Source organism: Callospermophilus lateralis, chromosome X (genome assembly GCF_048772815.1).
Source record: "Callospermophilus lateralis isolate mCalLat2 chromosome X, mCalLat2.hap1, whole genome shotgun sequence".
In the NCBI taxonomy this organism is placed as follows: Eukaryota; Metazoa; Chordata; class Mammalia; order Rodentia; family Sciuridae; genus Callospermophilus; species Callospermophilus lateralis.
This window is the reverse complement of record NC_135325.1, coordinates 54,477,037-54,496,919: the sequence shown is the minus strand read 5'-3', so window position 1 is coordinate 54,496,919 and position 19,883 is coordinate 54,477,037. Positions and strand designations below refer to the sequence as shown.

Below are 19,883 nucleotides of genomic sequence, written 5' to 3'. Positions count from 1 at the left end.
CCAAAGTTATAGTAGGTTGAAATATAATTCAAGAAAGTAGGGGCAGGCATTATGTAAGGATGCTACAGAAGGGGATTGTTTTAGTCAACTTTTTCACTTCTGTGACCAAAACATATGAACGATTTTAAGGAGGAAAATTTTATTTGAGGGCTCATGGTTTAGAGGTCTCAGTCAATAGGTGATGACTATTCTCAGTGCCTGAGGTGAGGGAGAACATCATAGCAGAAGAGTGTGGAGGAGGAAAGAAGCTCATGAAATGGTACCAAGAAGTGGAGAAGAGAGAGTTCTGCTCAACAAGGGCAAAATACATATACCCCAAAGGCAAGTCCCCAATGATCCTCCTCCTCCAGCCACACTCTACCTACCTACAGTTACCACCCAGTTGATCCCTATCAAGACATTAATGCACTGATTAGGTTGAGGCTCTCATAACACCATAATTTCATGTCTGAACATCTTTTATTATCTCACACATGAGTTTTGGGGGATTCTTCATATCTAAACCATAACAGGGATTCAAGTCTGATGTAAAAATATGGGTGTGGTGTGCCCAATTGTGTTTAAAATTATTTCTAATCTTTTGGGTTCATAATTTTGTGGATTGTGATTTGGATCAAACCAAGGATATAATGTCAGGCTAGAGAAAATCCCTGATGAACATAGATGAAGAAAATTCTTTTTTAAAAATTTTTAAAATATGTTGATGGAGCTTTCTTTTATTCATTTATTTATATACAGTGCTGAGAATTGAACATAGTGCTTCATACATGCCAGGCATGTGCTCTACCAATGAGCCAAAACCCTAGCCCCTGAAAAAAATTCTTAACAAAATGCTAGCAAACCAAATTCAACAGCACATTAAAAGAGTCATTAACCATGACTAAGTGGAATTTGTTCCCTGGATGCAAGGATGGTTCAACATATGCAAGTCAATAAACATAACACATCACATCAACAGAATGATCATCTCAGTAAAGGCCAAAAAATCATGTGACAAGACTCAACATTTTTTTTCCATGAGAAAACTCTCAACAAGTTAGGTATGGGAGCAATGATCTTCAATCCAAAATAAAGGTCATATATGACAAGCCCATAGTTTACATCATTAAGATCAGCAATGAGACAAAGATGCTCACGCTCACTACTTCTAGTCAATATAATACTGGATGTCCTAGTCAATTTCATCTTAATGATTCTTCTTTTCTTTATCACAGAACAGGATGTATAATCATCCTACAATACTTACTTTGTACTAGATTAGAAGTAAGCTTTGGAAATAAATCAAATGGGAAGAATTCTTGTTATTATTAAGAACCCTGAAAGCTTCAGCCAAATACATAGAAAATATATAAATAATAGGTAGGAAGTAATAGAAACTCAGAGATTTTACATTGGTTCTGCCATCGTTGGTGAAGTGATTATTCAATAGAAGTGGGTTGAAAGGAACCTTGAGTAGTTGTCAGCCTCATCCCTTGTCTCTCTCTCATCCCAACAATGCACTTGAGTTAGGGTCTAATTTTCAGAACTTCCAGATAAGAGATACCTTTCATAACTACCTTTGCAATCCTCAACCATTTTGTCACTATTAAATGTCATTTCAAAAATTAGATTCATTATTATGCTTCAAAAGGAATATGTAACATGTGAGCATCTGTATGTTACTGTTACATAATCAAACATATATGCATGTATTCACATATTTCAGGAACACAGTTTGCATATGTGTATATTCATATTCACACAGGTGTGCATTTGCATATGCATGAATAAACATTTGTGCAAAATATGTTTTTTGGGTTTTTTTTAATATTTATTTTTTTAGTTTTTTTTTAGGTGAACACAACATCTTTGTTTTATTTTTATGTGGTGCTGAGGATCGAACCCTGCGTCCCGTGCATGCCAGGCAAGCGCGCTACGGCTTAAGCCACATCCCCAGCCCCAAAATATGTTGTTTATGTGTATCATTGCATATGGCTTGCAATGTCAGTGCCTCTTTATAGCACCTTGAAGCACTTAGGAAAACAAAGAGTAGAGACCAGATGACTCTATATGTGAGCTACAATGTTACAGTCAGTTATTATCCTAAAAGAACAGATTGAAGAGAGAAGAGACCATTATTTTGAATAATTTCTTGCTTACATGTAGTACTCAAGCCCTTCAGATGAAAGACTGCAAATATATTATAGATGAAATTCAGTCATCCTTCAAGACTCCTGACCTAGCATATATTTTAATAATTTTCCAGTTCAACCCATTTCATATTATCAGTGGGGAATAGAGAGGGAAAAGTACTTGTCCAAGGCCATTTGGTGAGTTAATGATAAGGATGATTAAAGATCTAGATCTTGTGACTTCTCACCCATTGTTCTAATCTGGGTTGAATATTTTTATCCAACAAATGTTTTCTTCTGTTACTTCAGCACCAAATACCATGCCTGGCATGTATAAATACTCTGTGAATGTGAAATTAATATGCAATTTCTTTGGTTGTACTGGGCATTGCACTTATTCCTGGGTAAATAAAAAATAATGTCTATATTTTAGGTCACCTTGTTTCAAGTCAAGAGGCATCCTTGGAAAAAGTATGATCCACAGGTAAAAATATGGTCTGAGTTTCTAATTGAACAAACCCGGATTCATTTTTTCCAACTGGAACGTGCTTCATTCCTAAGGTTGGGTGATCTTCTTTCAGAAGTGGAATCTAAAACTCCTCTTGAAGTGTTATTCCATGCTCCTTGAAAACTGCAGTACAGGAACTAGTATTTTCTTTTGGAAGAAGAAATTTCTCAAAGAAGTCAAGTTCTCCTAACTTGAACTTATTTCAGTAATCATTGTGATGAGCTACTTTGGAGGAACATAGCAGCACCAGTACTGTGAAAGTGTCCCACTTCAAGCACACCACAGCACTGGAACTGAAATTACTGGAATTGGATACAGGGCCTGCTTTCTAGGAGCTGACACCCAAAGATTGAATGGCACTCATCCTTTATGTGAACATATTGTAGTCCTCAGTTTTCAGCAGGAAAAAAATGCTATTACCAAATTATGTACTCTGTTTATACAAATAAAATCCCTTGGTGCAACACTTAGAGTACTTTCTTGTTTGATAAATTTATGAATGATATAACATAATTTGCTCCATTTCATTCTCCAGCACTTCCCCTTTTCCTCCTGTCCTCCCTCTCCCTGATCCATTTCAGTCCGCTATGTATAAATATAATGCACTGATTGCAAACATAAAAAAGAGAATATCAGAAAATTTACTATGAACCTTAAAATTTGCTTACTTTGACTTGGCAATTCACCTTATATAAGAATTTATACTTAAAAAATGTACTAAATAAAAGTGCACAGATATGTACAATAATTTTCTCACAATATTATTTGTAAAGTAACTAATATTGCTTTAGCAATAAAAACATGTTCTTGAGAAAATGAGGTTAGGAAATGAAGAAAATGAGAAAAATAAAATAGAAATAGTAGAAACACAGAGGAAAGAGAACTGACTTAGAGGTCTTAGTTTCCTCACCTATTAAATAAAGGTAATAATAATATTTACCCCAAAGTGCTGCTGAGATTATTTATTTTATTAACATAGGCAAAACTCCTCACATAGACATAGTTTATGCTGTGTGCCTAATGTAGCAAAAATTTCTTCTTTCAGAGACCTCTGATTTATGTGCTTCTTCAGCAAGTCACTTCCTCAAAACTCATTCTTGGAATGAAACGGTTGTATGGGTGTGATTTTTAACGGTACCTTTAAGCTCTGTGGCCTGGGGAATAGAAGAATTTTTCATGTTTCAGAGTAGCTGAGGATATATTTTTGACAGGGGGGGGGGAAGAAGAAGGAAAAGAAAGAAACAAGAAATTTTTTTTTCAAAAGGAGAAAGAATTCTTTATTATTATAATGCTATCTTCAGGTTCTAACAAGTGGCCCTTAAAAGCACTATTTTGCTGATCTGGTTACTACTAAATCTGCTACATAAAATAACCTACTTTAATAGATATATTTCAGCACCTTATCTGCACACTTTAGGCTTAGTGAAGGGAAAAGAAAGATGAGCTGTACCTAAATTTATGTTTGGCTATGTTTTCCTTTCCTACTATCAAGTAACAATCATTCTTTAGTTTTTTTTTTTCCTTTTTACTACCACAAATACTACTTCTTTACCAAAAGAAGCTTCTTTAAAATTCCATTCTATTCAGTAAACCAAAGCACAGCAAAAAAATATGAGGAAAAATTAACTTTTCTTCCTCAAAGAAAGGGTGTTGTAAAGGGATGCACAGGCTTAGTGCTTTGGAACTGGGAAGTTCTGCAGGTTTCAGAGTAGCCAAAGATGTATTTTTGTTTATCTCTACTGATAACTATTGAATACACAGAAATTTCTGAGAGATGCACAGGGATATTCAGTCCATCCATGTTTGTCAAATGTCTACTATGTGCCAGGCTTATACTGGAGGCAAAGAAACTAAGTATTGAACAAAGTAGATGTTTTTGAGTGAACTACCAAATCTTTGAGTAACTATTATCTCGAGTATCTCTGAGACTCTTTCTCCTCTAGATAATGTAGACAGTAAGGATCCTTCTTCTGTTCTTCTGTTGACTTCAGAGGACTTCCTTTTGCTTGCTGTGATTCACTACACAAAGAGTGGACTTGATCTGTTATATTTTTATAATGTGCAAGATTGGGAGTATGAACATGAGCAGTTTAAAAATAGTAATCCCATGGAGTTCTATTTTATGGAAGTTTTATCTGTACTGGCGTTACAAATTATAAGTGTCTTATTAACTCAACTATGATTCCATGAATGATTACAGGTGTCAGTGGGAAGAAATGTTGGTTGAACCATGGTAAATGAATGATCATTTTCTTATGACCATTCCTTGCTTTTTATTAAAGACTGAGAATCTTATTTTAAAAACCATTGGATAGTACTAATAATGAAAGTATCAACAGGTCCTGTATTATTTCCCTTCTCAAAAAAATACCTATGAAAACCAAATAGTATAGCACCAAATTAAACCTGCCTATTTTTAGTTGTTAAATTCTGTGTGATCAGATTGTTTTGAACCATTGTTCACTTCTTAGGTAGTATATATCTCCATGCCTTTTTTACCTAGAAAATACTTTGTGTATTTCCTTAACATATATGCTATTCTTGTATTTGTTCTCCCAGGAAAACAGAAATACCTGTGTGCCAGCAGAAATGATTGCACCATTGATAAATTTCGAAGAAAAAATTGTCCATCTTGTCGTCTCCGGAAATGCTATGAAGCAGGGATGACTCTGGGAGGTATGATTCTTCTTGTCCTCTTTCTGTTTTCCTTCTCCCACCCTGTCCCTCCTTCACTCTCTAGTTCTCTTTCTAAATTAGACTTTCTTCTTTGATGCTTCCAAGAGGAACAGCTATGTTCTAGATGCAGGCTGACCTTTTCATATCCAATGTGGCCATCAGCCAGCTAGTGCCTACTTTACCTTTAACCACTCCACTCTCTACTCTGGAATTCAGCATAGAAGAAGGAGGTGTGAAGCAGTGATCAGGGGCCAACAGTAGATGAGTGAAGCTGGACTTGACTGGGCAGAGTTCCCAGGGGACATAATGGTACTAGCCTGATGCTGTTCAATGGTAGTGAGGACAAGGGAACTAAGGAATCCAGAATAGTCACAGGTGCAGGATGACCCAGGCACATACTGGCTTTGAACACCCAGGAATATCCCTCAGCTAATTGCTGCTGCCTATGTTATAGAGCCAGCCACCTGGAATGAGAAGCTGCTTCCCTTTGGAGCCTGTGACTAGGCTGCCAAATGAGCCAATTTCCTATCATAGCCTTTTAATCATTTCCTTTTATTTATAAATCTATTGATCATTTCCAAAAATATTTTTCTGTAGTGCAATAGCTTGAGAGAAGGAAGATACAGCTCTTTTGAGCATGACCCTCTAGCGTAGGCTCTCTGTCCCCTGAGCCTGTGTCTACCATGGGCACTGTCAATATTCCAGAATGGCTCGACACCACTTAAATGACACTTTTCCCTCTCCAAATTCTCCATTTCTTCATTTTTACATCTGCCCAATGCCAGGGTCCTCCCTGCTGCCTGCTGTTCTCCAAAAGATGCATCTTTCTTAAGAAAAGCAAGCTCATTAGTCTACTTTGATTTAGAAATGCAGCTCAAAGAAAGGCAAGCTTATTTCTGAGTGCCCAAAAGTACAGCCTCATACCTGATTATTCATTATCAGCTTGGAAAACCCAAGTGCCTGGATTCCAGCCTTCCCTCCTTCCCTCACAAGGCTAATTTAGAGCAATTGTCCTTCTCTGGCTTTCTGTGAGGTGCTCAATGCCTTGTCTGCCAATGTGCACATTTTTAAACACCAACTTGTTTTCTACCTCTGGAGCAGGGCCATGTGTAGTTCTTCATTTAGATAACTATATCCTTCCCTCCCCACAGCCAGTAGTATTCTTTAAGCTGACAAAAGTATCTCAAACAAATTGACCCAGGCTCCATCTCAGGCACTTTCAGCAGAAGCTTCTTAAGTAACATCTAGTACTCCCAGCCATGACAGGCAGATGCCCTGTGAATAGCTTTCTAGGCAGCCACATCAGATGAAACTCAAATATTAAACCAACCTTGTTTTTGTTTGCTTGGTGTTTGCCAATGAAACCCTGAAATTGTGATATGCAGTGGGGAGGAAGACACAGGACTAGGGTGCTGAGTGCAGAGGGAAAGCCAGGAAAGGTGACCAAGGAATCAGAAAAAGAATGGTTTTTTGTTTTTTTGTTGTTTTTTTTTTCATATGAATGTTGCAAGTCCAGAGCAAAGATTCTGATACACTCAACCCTCAGTTATGTGGCTTTCTGAGAATTATGTCTAAGACATATGGACTTCCGGGTAGAGAGACCTGTGGCTTGCCATCTACTGATAGGAATTGCAAACCTATGCTGATTCAGGTCAAAAGTCCTCAATACATGCAGGCTCAAATCTTAAGACATAACACTACATCTTAGCCAATATCCTCCATCATAAGAGAGTCTTGTGGCTTGATTTCAGTGAACCATTTTGAAAAAGAGCCTGTGTATAACATATAATTTCACTATACTCTAAAGCAGTCATATATAAGTTGGTAAATTATTGTATTGGAGAGTGGTACAGTAAGTTTTCAGATTGGTTTGTTGGGTAGATTGCTCAAATTTGAATGGGTGTGGTCAACACATGAAGACAAACTGAGAAGTGCTGTGGCTGGATTCCATTTCAGTTTCATTCCCATGATATTTACTTAGTTGTCTGTTTTGTGTAAAGCATAATGCTAGGCATTATAACTTAACTCTGGCAAACTTCATTCAACACCCACATGCTACAAGGATATTTGATGTGTAAATGGCCTTGCCTTTGGAGTCAAACAAACCTGGGTTAAAAGCCCAGCTCCATTATTTACTGTGTGCCCCCTCTGAGCCTCAATGTCCTCATCCGTAATTTAGAGATGCCATCCTCACTGTTACAGTGAGTAGAGATGACGTGAATGTGAACATTATCGATAAATGACAAAGTGCTAGACAAATGTGAGGGTTATTATGACAGTTAAGTCACTAGTAATTTAGCTGGGAAGGCTGTTCATAGCACTTCTAAGTGACTTTTATCCTGAGTGATTTGGCATGCCCTCTAACATGTAATAGCTCTACAGGCAGAGAATCACCAGAAAGCACTCTTGATCACCTAAAACTAAAAAAGTACTATCAGGATCCTGTTTGGAAGCTTATTTTAGTAATTAAGAAAATTATATGCTATGCTCAAGTACCATGTCAGTAAAAATCCAACTGTTTGCGTTTTTAAACCACCATTTGAAATAACAAAATTTTGCATTTTGCTGAACATATCCCTTGCCTTCCTCCCTTAATTTCCACCCCCCCCCCAAATTTACTGTTAACCTACAAATTCAGCCCACACCACACCTGTACTCAAACAATGGAGAAAAGAAAAGCATCAATACAGAGTGGCCCTTGTGAATAACAATAGACTTCTATATTCATAAGATTTTGGTTTAGCATAGACATTTTGATCACTTTGAAGAATTCATATAATTTCAGTCAAATCAAAATGATGTATTTTCCAAAGTGTCAACTAAGAATGAGTCCCTTCTCTCTTCTGAGGCTCATTATAAAGTTGGAATAGTGGGTTTCATTGAGGACATTTCTGGTGCTAGTAATTTTGGATTTTCTGTCTAAATCCATACAGGAAGGATTTTAAATTTACCAGCCAGCTACTTCTTGTATTGTCTTCCCACTGTTCCCAGAAGTATGAGTGCATTGACTTGTATAGTAATTTGAGCTATCCCTGTTCACAACTACATCAGAAACATTATATGTCTAAATGTAGACAGGATGGATAGATTATTGAGGGAGTGGAGGGTAGAAGGGCTATCTCTGTATCTTAGAGAAGCTGGCACTGCAGCTGATGGCTGCTTGGACTCAAGGTCTCAAGACATCTAATCTGGCTTTCTCTATAGCATTCCATTTACTGGTGATGGGAGCTTTGAATTCATAGATGCTTTGTTCCTTTTGCTTCTAAGCCTACATGCCTGTCCTTGCTTTGTCTCTTAGCAGTTATTTCTTGATATTTCTGAAAGGATACTGTGGCTGGTTGTATTCTTAGGATGATTCCCTTGAAGAATACCAGCAGGCTCTCAATGCCCATCCACTACAGGACTTTCTTTATACCTGGTTCATTCCTTGCTACTTTTTGAAAACCATATTATTAATTGCTTCAAAAATTTAAATCCCTTATCTATTTTTCACTTAAGAAAACACTTATGAATATCACTTTCCAGATACAGACCTTCCCTCCAGTGAATAAACTGTGGCTTTTCATAGTCCATATTTAGAATAAATACGCAACCATCTCTTCACTTTTCTCTGTACTTCCCAAGGATACACTCTCAGTCTCCAAGATGGAATGAGAAAAAAAATAATTGCCCTTCCTGTCATTTTCTCATCTCACCCTTCCTTCTATCCCACTTTCACCCCTCTTTCTTTTTGAAACATTATTTCTTTTTGTGTTTTGCAACTCTTGAATTGTCAGCTTTTAGTAAATAGCATTGACATCTGTTTATACCTTCTCCTGGACCATGGAAGGTTGTAGGCCTTTCACAAATTTCAGGTGGCAACCAAACTCCAGAAGAGAAGAGGGAACATGGATCCCCAGAGCATGTGAGATTCTGAGGTGTGCAGCATGTCCTTCAAAGGTTGAGAAGTCTCTTTCCTACTAGGAGACTGAATTCTTCATCTAAGTATCAAATATATCTGCAGGTTTTAACAATCTTTATGAATTCTCTGTTTGGGAGGATGGCCCAGGGACCCCGGGGAAATGGTCTGATTTCATCATGGATGGTATGAATACCCTTGGTTTCCAGTGTTGACGACAGTCCTGATGCAAGCTGTCTCCCCATTCTCCCTGTGCAAGAGAAATCCAGAATTGCTACTTCCAGATCATGTTTCCTGGATTCAAGAGAGTGATTCCAATCTGAAATACCATTTATGGCATGGTTCTTCACATCATTTACTCATCCATCTATCCACCATCCTTCCAATCAGACAAAAAACTAGTGTTTTCACCTTTCTATCCACTCATTTACATATGCATTAATTTAAAAAATATTTATTGAGTACCAACTATGTACCAGACACTGTGCTAGGCTTTTGAAGGAAGTTAAACTTGAATAGAACATGATCCTTGCTTTGAAAAGTTAAATAAAGGGAGACAATGATAATCAATACACCTTGGCTGTAAAGGATAAGTAGGAATTATTGGGAATAAGTTTAGTGAGAGAAGGGAAAGGACATTAAAGAATAAGAGCAGAGTTTGAATAAAGGCACAGAGACATGATAAAATGCATTGAGGAACTGAGAAACAGCCAGTAGTTTAATTTGGCAAGAGATGGGGAAATGGGGAAGGAATGCTGTAATCACATTGAAAATGAACTTGATTATTATGCCTAGAGGGTTGACTTCAGGCAGTTGCAGATTTATGACCATAAGACAGGCATGGCCACTTGTCATATTGCTTATTTGTATGTGTGATTTCTTAAAGGAATTTATGGCAGCATGAATCCTATTCTAGTGTGGGCTTAAGTTTTACAAATGGAGTCATTAGGCTATGTAGAGAGAAATATCTAGCATCAAATTTTGTTAAACACGTTGGATCGGTACCTGGTTCTAGTACTTTGTGCTTCAGATGATACCTACAAGGACTGACCATATACATGAGGAATAACTTATCTAAACCAAGGCTTGTATAAGGGGCAATACTGCATACCCCCCCCCAAATTGCCTTTGTCTAGGCCTGAAGTTCTTCATATAGGTTCTAAGAAAACTTTCCATAGCATACCTTATGAAAAATTATTTCCTTGACCAAATAAGTGAAGGAAACATATATTATGATCTTCTTGGGAAGATTTATATTGTATATTAGCATATAACAGGCCCTGATGTGTACTGCAGTAAAGTTACCTGACGAGCTTGATAACTCAGGATTCTTAAAATTAATTCAACCAGAGCACCCTTTTTTCACATAACATCTGTTAATATCCTACCAAAACACTGTTCGCTAGACTACATTTTATATTTTAGAAAACATACATACAGATAAGGACTCTGTGCTTAGGCAGACAATATGCCTAGCTTAGTTCATCTATTTTACAGATGTCATTGCTCACCAGGAGACACAGTCAAGAATGTGTTAATGATCAAGAGCAGACCATAGTCAGCGTATCTAAGTAATATGCATCAGTGGCTACTAAATCTACTAAAGTATACCATGTCAGGTCTGTAGCATTAATATCATACACAAAGGATAAGATGCAAAAGCCAAAGTGTAGCTATTGCCCAAGTCATGTAATGGTTGCAGGTACATAATCCTGACCCAAAAGTGTGCTAGATAAATTATTTCTAATAAATACAATGTTTCAGCTCACACAAAGTGATCAATAAACATTTTGGTTATCTGAACGTTCTGTTCTAGACTTTACCAGTTCTATTGTAAACAGTCAGATCAGCATCCCCACATCTACCCAGAACCCCAACATGGTGCTACTACATAATTTCATCACTAAAGTAGGAGGCCTAGAAACCATCCAATGATCAAATACCCTATACCTCCTGTTAGGCAACAATGTGTCAGAAAGAATTAGCAATGTTAAACTCAGTTACTGGGAGTTCCCTTCTCCTTTAACTCTCTAGACTAGAGCCCTAAAGGTTTTCAGGCTGGGGATAGAAGCAGTAAGTCAATTCTAAGAATTGCTGCTTCCTACACATAATTCTCAGATACTTGAGTGTGTCTGACAGCTCTATATAACTAAGGCAGGCAGAGAGGGGTAAATTGCCCTATGAATTTTGGCATAAACATGCACAATGTATGACTGAGCACTCATACCTCTGGGGTTCTTTCTTGTTTTTAAAACAAGATCTTGTGGTGTAGTGAAAATAACATGATTGACTCAGATAAAGGCAAACCTTGTTTGTAGTCCTGACTCTGCCACTTAACTGTCTTCATGACCTTGGGCAAATCCTCAGATGTTTCTGAGCATCAGTTTCCTCAGTTGTACTGTAGGGATAATAAAATCTTTCCTAAAGAATTATTATAAATGCATTAAAATGGTACATATTAGGCATACAATAAATACTATTGTACCCCTGACTCTTGTTTTGGATGAGATACACAATTTTCCTTGTATTCTTGTATTCTTTAGCGCAACTGCAAAATCTTTTCTTTCTATGCTCTTACAGTATGTCTTTTGGTTCTTCTTCTTGGTTCTTTGAACTCTGAATAACTCTTGAAACAACCCTTGATTACATAGTATATATTGCCACCTTCAGCTGGCCATATACATATTTGGTGACACTTTGGTGGGGGGGGCGGTGAGATATATATCTAATTGTGGTTCTCAAAGAAACTTCTACATGGAGAAACTGTATCTCTTCATTCCACCAAAACAAATTATCTGGGACAGTATATATATATATATATATATATATATATATATATATATATATATATATATATATTATACTCTGTCTCTGAGCATTTGCTTTTAGAGAACTATGGTTAGAGGTAATTTTTTTTCTTATCATCACAATTGATGATGCCCCATATCTAATACTCAAATGAGTATCTTGCTTATAAAATTTCTACTTAAAATCTTTGATTTTTTTAAAGTGCAATAGCAGTAGAGATTTTATTGTTGTTTACTATAGCTGTGAGTACTCAAAAATCCCTCAGTTGGTCTTGAGAGAGTAAAATGATGTCATATGCAAGATTTTCAAAGCTTGTAGTCAGAAAACTAAAGATTACATAGCACACAATAGGATATGTACACACACATACAAAGGCAAGTATTTTTCCAAATATAACAATTCAGGAAAAAAAAAAGGTGTTTTCTTGTTTGTTTGTTTGTTTGTTTGTTGTTTTTTGGGTTTTTTTCTTGCTGATAACATAACTAGTTGTTTGAAAATGTTCTATTTTTGCTTTAATGAGTGCCAACTCTTGTTATACATTGTAGGATTTAGTCCTTAAGATCACAAAAGTTTACAGTATTTTCTCCTTGTGCTTAACTCATTCAAAGACAGTTTAACGGAGAAAGATGTGTTTTTGGAGACTTTTGGACATCTTTGTAGATCATGTTCCTTAGAGGTACAACTAAGGGGGAAAGTAAAGGAACACTCAGAAATCAATAGAAACTTCAGATTATCTTTATTGGTAATATCTGTGAGACGACAGATATCTAGGAAGTTAACTGAAAATGGTATCACTACCCTAATTCATCTCTGTTGGAATCAAATTTTGTTCTTCTTATACGAGTTAACCTGTGCTAAACTATTTTAAATCTCTTAACCCAGGCATATAAATGTTTTCTTTTCCCCAATACCCTATTGGATGAATGCTTCTGTGGCTGAAGTGAGAATCATTGAGGAAATTTTAGCTTTCGGGTAGTCAGCAGTTAAAACAATGTAAACATGAAGCACCAATAGAAAACTTGGGCTGACATCCCCAGCATTTTAAAATTTTATTTAGAGACAGGGTCTCACTGAGTTGCTTAGGGCCTTGCTACATTGCTACGACTGGCTTTGAACTTACAATCCTCCCATTGCAGCCTCCTGCCATTGGAATTATAGGCGTGTGCAACCATACCAGTGAAAATATGGATCTTGACCAAAATGTAAGGTCACCGGTTGAAGCCTGCACAGTGAAGTGTCATTTTGGTCACAGTAACACCAAAAGAGACTGAGGACTCCTCCCCAGGATGGAAAATAAAATACAGAAACTTTGATTAGTGGGATATTAGGCAGACAGACATTAATTTGAAACATTTCCATTTCTAGGCTAAGAATGCTGAAGGTATTGTGACATTATTTGGCTGCTGCAAGAAATTCAGAAGACCACCAATAAGGAATCTGTGTTGGTCTCTGAATGGCTATAATGAAACTGTTTAATTATACCTCTCTTCCCTTCCCCACTCCCAAAATAAGTTCTTGCCCATTTGATGTGCAGAGAAGTACACATACACACACACAGAGACACAGACACACACACACACACACACACACACACACACACACAAATATATATAATATTTTTCCATTGGTCACTAATGCATAAAAGAAGATAAAATCTATAGATAAACAATTTTCCATTTTCCCATCTCGCCTCTATTTTACAAGTAGGTAGGAAAAGAAATGAAAGACCCATTCCAAAATGACAATCACCCTCTCACCCTAACTTTTCATGCTGCCTCCAGTGTCAGAGTACCTGACTTACACAACTAATTATGGAGCCTATTTGGTGCAAGTTCATCTTTAAGCTGCTACACTCAACAGTATCTCTCTTTCATATTAGAAAAATTCCGAGTTGGCAATTGCAAGCATCTCAGAACGGCCCAACACTGAAGAAAGGCGGTCCTGTCTCATTCAAAATGAGGGCTCTGGAGGGCTCTAGTGGATATCCTGGAAAAGTCTGGAGTCTGAAGCTTAGGAGCTTAGGAGTTGGAGTCTTCAATACAGACTCTGGCATTGGGGCTGGAGGCTACTCTCTTTGTTGATGACTCCCCCAAATGGGACTGATGTTGTTTCCCTACCTCACAGGGATGTTGTGAGGACTAGCTGTAGAAACAGTAGCAATTATCATTCATATAGTTTTGCATATTATGACTGGGGCTTCCTGTAAAGTAGTGTGGCATTGGAAGCATGTTTTTGGACTGTTCTTGGTCACATGCAATGATGATGGCAGCCAGACACTGCCTCAGGTGGATGCAGTCTTGTTCACTTGCTTTTCACAGTGTGCTGCTGGAAGAAACATTGCTGATGTGACTTAAGGTGCTACCTTGGACAAGAAAGCATTGTGCCTATCGCTGAGGCTCCTGTGGCCATCTTTGCTGGTTTCTCAGGCAATTTGTAGGGTTTTCCCTTCACATGTATTCTTCCAGACTCCTGCCAAGAACCCAGCTCTTAGCCTCAGGCCCCATCAGTGAGCTAAAGGTAGTAGCTAATCCACAAATGTTCAGTATACAAGGACCAAATTTCTGCTTCTGGAGAGGATTCCAGACAGCCTCTCCCTTAAAATCAAGAGAAGACTGGAGTCAGACAGTTTTTTCCATCTTACTAAAGTCAAGGAAACCCTTTACCTGACACTTAGGAGCTTAGGAGTTGGAGTCTTTACAGGAGTTCACACACTTGAACCTCTCAAGGAGGTAAACAGCAATGTCTGAGAAGCAGTACCTACTTCTCTTGTTCCCTCTTAAAATTAGGACTGTGTTGGAAAGTGGATCTGAATTTCCCTCTATATTCTGGCCTTAGCACTCTCACAATCTCTACTACTCCCATGCTTGCCTCTCCATCACGTGTGAGACCTTCCAAGACAGTCTCAAACATTACATTGAGATAAAAGAAGAGGTACTTGGAGTTTGTAATATCTTGCTCTTTCTCTGTCCCAGGGCCTCCATATTGAAACCAGTTCCCTTCTGGTGGAGATGGAGTCTTGTGATGCCAGAGGCAAACAAATATGAGAGGCAGAAATACTCTCCCTTCCTTGTCAAGTGCCTGCCCTTCCCATACCCTTCCTTCTCCAGTCTACACACACACACACACACACACACACACACACACACTTCCCCCTGACTCAGCAACATTCTGGAACAAAGCCAAGGAAGAACTTCAGGAGGGGGTGTTTCCCCCTCTTCAGGGCATAATTTTAATCTCCTGGCCAAAAAGAAGTTCCCTAATGTGGATTGAAAGGCTAATGTGGTTTATTTTTTAACTGCTTTCTATTTGTTTGAATGTCGCATATTTCTGCTAGTGAAATTTTCCTTTAATAAAACCATTAATACACCAATGGTATTTTCTTATTTACAACACACTGACAGAATTAATGCTGTTAACATTGGGACATTTTTTCTTTTTCTTTTTTCTTTTTTTTTCTTTTCCCTCTCGTTTGCTTTCCAGGTCATGCTGACCTGTTCAGCATGGGCTGTTTCACATTTGTTTTTAATGTCAGTTTAAATGTAATTGTAAAAGCATGTATGCTCTAAATTCATGTAGTTACTTTTTCCAGTGGAAAAGCCTGGTATGCAAAAGCATTTCCAGGCTCTGCAATTTCACATGGGCAGGGTTTTGGTAATGACCTTGTGCTCCTCACTCGGGATGGCATCTGGACAGTGAACCCCTTTCTTCTGGCTCAGTAATCAGAGAGAGGAGCCTTGGAAATAGTTTCTGCCAGATCCTGTGCTTTGGCAAGGATGTGCAGCATTGCATATCATTCTATCATTAATTACGTTTACTCCTCCGTGAACTAAAAACCATTAGACTAAATAGTCCAACATAAACCTTGAAAGATAAAATTTGATATTCTTTCCTCTGGCTATTCTTCTGACCCAGAATTGGGACTGGGAGGAGAATGAGGGTGTGGGGGAAAGGCTAAGGAGTCTTCTTGCCAGAGGGAATTTGGCATATACTTATTAATCCCACTTGGTTGCACCCCCTGCTAATCTCTGACTCCATGCCTGCCAAGGACTGGCTCTGTCCCTGCCTTTTGTCCCCGTTTCTTACCCACCCTACTCCGACTGCCACCATTGACCCTTCTCTCCAATAACATGCTACTTAACCAGAGGAAAAACAAAATACCACCCTAGAAGTTAGGATACCTGGTTCTAACTTTTTCTCTGCCAGAATCTAGCTGTGTGGCCTTGATCAGGACATATCTTTGGCCTTGGTCTCTTTATCTAAAAAAATAATGTTTGATTTTGAGAGAGCAGGATGGGTTAGAAAAGATCTGGGACATTCAAACTCTTTGGAAATGGAATCTTTTCTTCAAACAAAATCTGACATGGAGACCCCAAATGTAGGTACAGAAAAAAAGTCCTGTTTCTCTGGTTTCAAAGAACATGGGATATGTAGAGCCACTTGCTCAGGCCCACTTTGCCTTACTCTCAGGAGCCCTTAGGATCTTGTAGGATCCTTCAGGTTCTGCTACTACACCTGATTTGATGTCTGGGGAATCCTTCTAACTCTGATTTTCTCTTCCATTAGACATCGATCCTGGTGTGTAAACTCTGTTTTTTCAGTTAGCTTTTTCAGAAACAAATTCAACTTCTTGGGATAAATGGCATTAAAGTGGCATAATTGGGGCTCAGTAGCCAGCAATAGTGACAGCCATCATTGATTAGAATTTCCTCAGTGCTAAGCATTGTGCACATATTTCTTTCCGAAAGGCACAGTAATCCTGTGAGGTCGATCCTGTTTTTATATTAGGATTCTGAAACCTGTCAGTTTGGCCCTCAGTCTCTGGCTTGGTGCCAGATAACCAAGACATGAGGCCATATTTCTCATAGTTTGAACACTGGAGAGTCTTTCAGAATGTCCTCTAGCTGGAGATACATTCTTAGGAAAAAAATCATAGCTTCCCATTGGCACATACTTTCACAGGATTCAGAGCACTTTCACTGGGCTTATCTCATTTTCTCCTAAAAAATAGCCCTATCCACTAGTCAGGTCAGATTGTCACCATTACATAGGTGAGAAAACTGAGGTATATAAGAAATCAAGTGATTTGTTCAAGGTTGCACATCCACAGAACACTCTGATACCACCACCAAACAATAATAAGCTCTTTATTGCAAATAGAATTTTAAAACTTTAATGTCATTAGTGCATTCTGTCTCCTGGAATTTAGTACATTTTTTACCATGCTTCAGCCTTGGAAAGTCCTTTTGGTGGTATAGAATCTGCTTTCTAATCTCAGATATCATCATGGTGCCCATATTCCTTGAAAAACCTTATGAATCATGTACTGACATTATCCCCATTTTTACAAATAAGCTAACTGAGGTTCAGAGATATTGAGATTTGCCCAGAGTCACAAGGGTGGTCAGTGGCAAAGCCAGTGTTACAACTGAGGCAGTCTGAATCCAGAATCATTGTTCTTAACTACTACCCTTCCTACATTTGTAAGGAAACTAAGGCTAGAGAGGGTAAGGGACATTACTAAAGTTCTTTTGGAGTTCCCTTGGCTCCTGATTTAGTATTCTATGACTTTCCAATCTAAAACTCATATAGTGAGATCCCCTGACACTAATCCTAGTAAATAGAAAGATGGCTGGCATGATTTAAGCCAGAGGCCAAAAACTGCCTTTCCTCCAGGCAAAATTCACCTGCAGAATTTTGTTTGTCCAGAAGAGTGTTTGTTTAGAAAATTGACATAGGCTACCTCTAGTCAGGGCTTCAATCACCATCACTGTCACCAGACCTTCCTATTTACATTTGGCAGACTTTTTAACTCACTTATCTATCTACCTGACTTGTGAAGGTATTTGAGTTCATGACCCTTATATTTAAGCATTATTATATATAAGCACTTTGCACACACACGTGTTTGCATGTGTTCATATAAGTGAGCCTGGTATGGTTTCACAGAGAATTTTCAGCCTTGCAGCAAGCATGCTTTATGTTCATTTAGCATTTCAAATTACATTTAAGGTCTGAAGTTAGTTTTGGAGGCATTCAAGAGTTGAAGAAACTCAGCTACTGTTTTTCATTTCATACTGTTACCCTTCCCTCCCCTGCTATATCTGGTATCTGTCAATCCTGCTCTCTTCCCTTTCCTTTGGGTGATCTAGGTCACCTACAAGCTGTCCATTCACCCTTACTCTTTAGGAACAGAGATTCTTATGTACTGGGCATTCTTTGGCTTTGTTCTCATAAATGGACTAAGAATTAGGTGGCAACACCTGCATTTTACAAATGAAGAAACTGCATCTTTCAGAAGCTGAACAAAAGCCTCAGAGCTATTACATTAGTAATTGGCAGACCTGGGATTCAAACCCAGGATTGTTGCCTGATTCCAAAGCCTACTCTTTTGTCCTGTATTATCTTATGTAAGGAAAGTGTATTCATTTTCTGTTGCTGCATAACATATCACCACGAATTTAGTAGCTTCAGCATTAATCGGCTTATGGTTCTCTATGAGGTCTCTATGGTTCTCTATGGCATGGCTGGATTCTCAGTTGAAAGAATCAATTTAGTTCAGATTAATCTTTCTTACTGGGTGAGTGTCCTTCTAGGAAAAGTCTAGTACTTTTTAAGGCTTTATTTGATTAGGTCAGGTCCATCGAAGATGACCGCCCTTAAAAATCCCAACTGAATTAGGACTTCAATTACATCTGCCCAGTTCTTGCACAATAACATATAGATTACCTCTCAATTGCATAATTGCAAGGAGATGTGTACGCTTTAGGGTCTTATGATCTTGGGGGCCATCTGAAAAGCCAGCCCCCAAAAAATGTGATTCATTTATATTACAAATTCCATGATGAGATATGGAGAAGAACATTCTTGGCCTTAGGCAGAGGGATTTCAACTTTGGGAAGACTTTGGAAATGTCACCTTACCTTTACCTCTTCTGTACCCATGGGAAAAAAGGTATATATCTTGGGGTGGCAAGGAATGAGGCTATGGGCCACAGAGGGTAGAGAAGCTACAAATTAATCACATCTGCTTCCTCTTGGGAATGTACCATGGAATCTGATTTGAAAAATCTTTCTCTGGTGCTTTAGAAACAGCCCCTATAGAAGTCCGGTGCCCCAGGACTGGAAAGCGAGCTCCCCTAGGATCCAGTTATATCAGGCAGGGTGCTCCAAGCCCAGATATGGATAAGGAAGAACTTTGCCAAGGTCCTTTCTTGTCACCACTTGACCTAAAGGACAGGGAAATAATAGAGAAAATCACCATTAGTACTATCCAGTTTTACTGACCCCTTTGTTCTGGCTTCATCACTCAGTTTAAGGAAGTCAATGAGTCTCTGCCTTGACACAGTGGCTGGCTGGCCTGTACCTCACATGGAAGAGTTAGATTTGACTCTGGGGCTCAGGTGCAGGGGAAGGGTGGGGTGTGGGGGCAGCCTTCATGGAAGAAAACAAGGCCTTGGGCATTGAGTAACAGCTGAGACTAGCAAGCCTCATTGTCCAGCATTCCAAGTCATTTAGCAACATGCTGGCCTCTGCTATGGAGAGAGAACAGAGGATCCCCCGGCAGAATGAATGGAATCTGATTTCAATTATGTTCAGAACAGTCACCCTCTTTAGGCTGAGAGGCCAGAACACCTGGTGCGGCTTGGGCCACTGTGGCTATAGGAACAACACATTATCCGGGTCCTGGATGCAAGCGGGAATGTGGCCTCTCTTCCTCATGCAGATGCCTTATAGGTCTAGTGGAAGAGGATGTGAAAATGACAGACAAGTTTTCATTGGCACTATGTAAAGAAAGGGGAATTATTTCATCTTGACGGCTTCTCCCCACAGTCTCTGTACATATTGATCTTGATTGTAATGAGTTTGCTTCGGTCCACAAGTCA

General features: G+C 38.5%; 1 protein-coding gene across 3 annotated transcripts in view; it reads left to right on the top strand.

Annotated features, from left to right (window-relative positions):
• Positions 1–19,883, top strand: part of Ar (androgen receptor) — a 171,238-nt gene that overhangs the window by 129,713 nt on the left and 21,642 nt on the right. For all 3 annotated transcript variants that reach the window (XR_013154687.1, XR_013154686.1, XM_077107698.1), the window contains exon 3: positions 5,179–5,295. Coding sequence is in view for 1 of the 3 variants with exons in the window: in XM_077107698.1 (XP_076963813.1) it covers positions 5,179–5,295 (117 nt within the window). In the remaining 2 variants the exon portion in view is untranslated. The remainder of the gene's footprint in view (positions 1–5,178; positions 5,296–19,883) is intronic.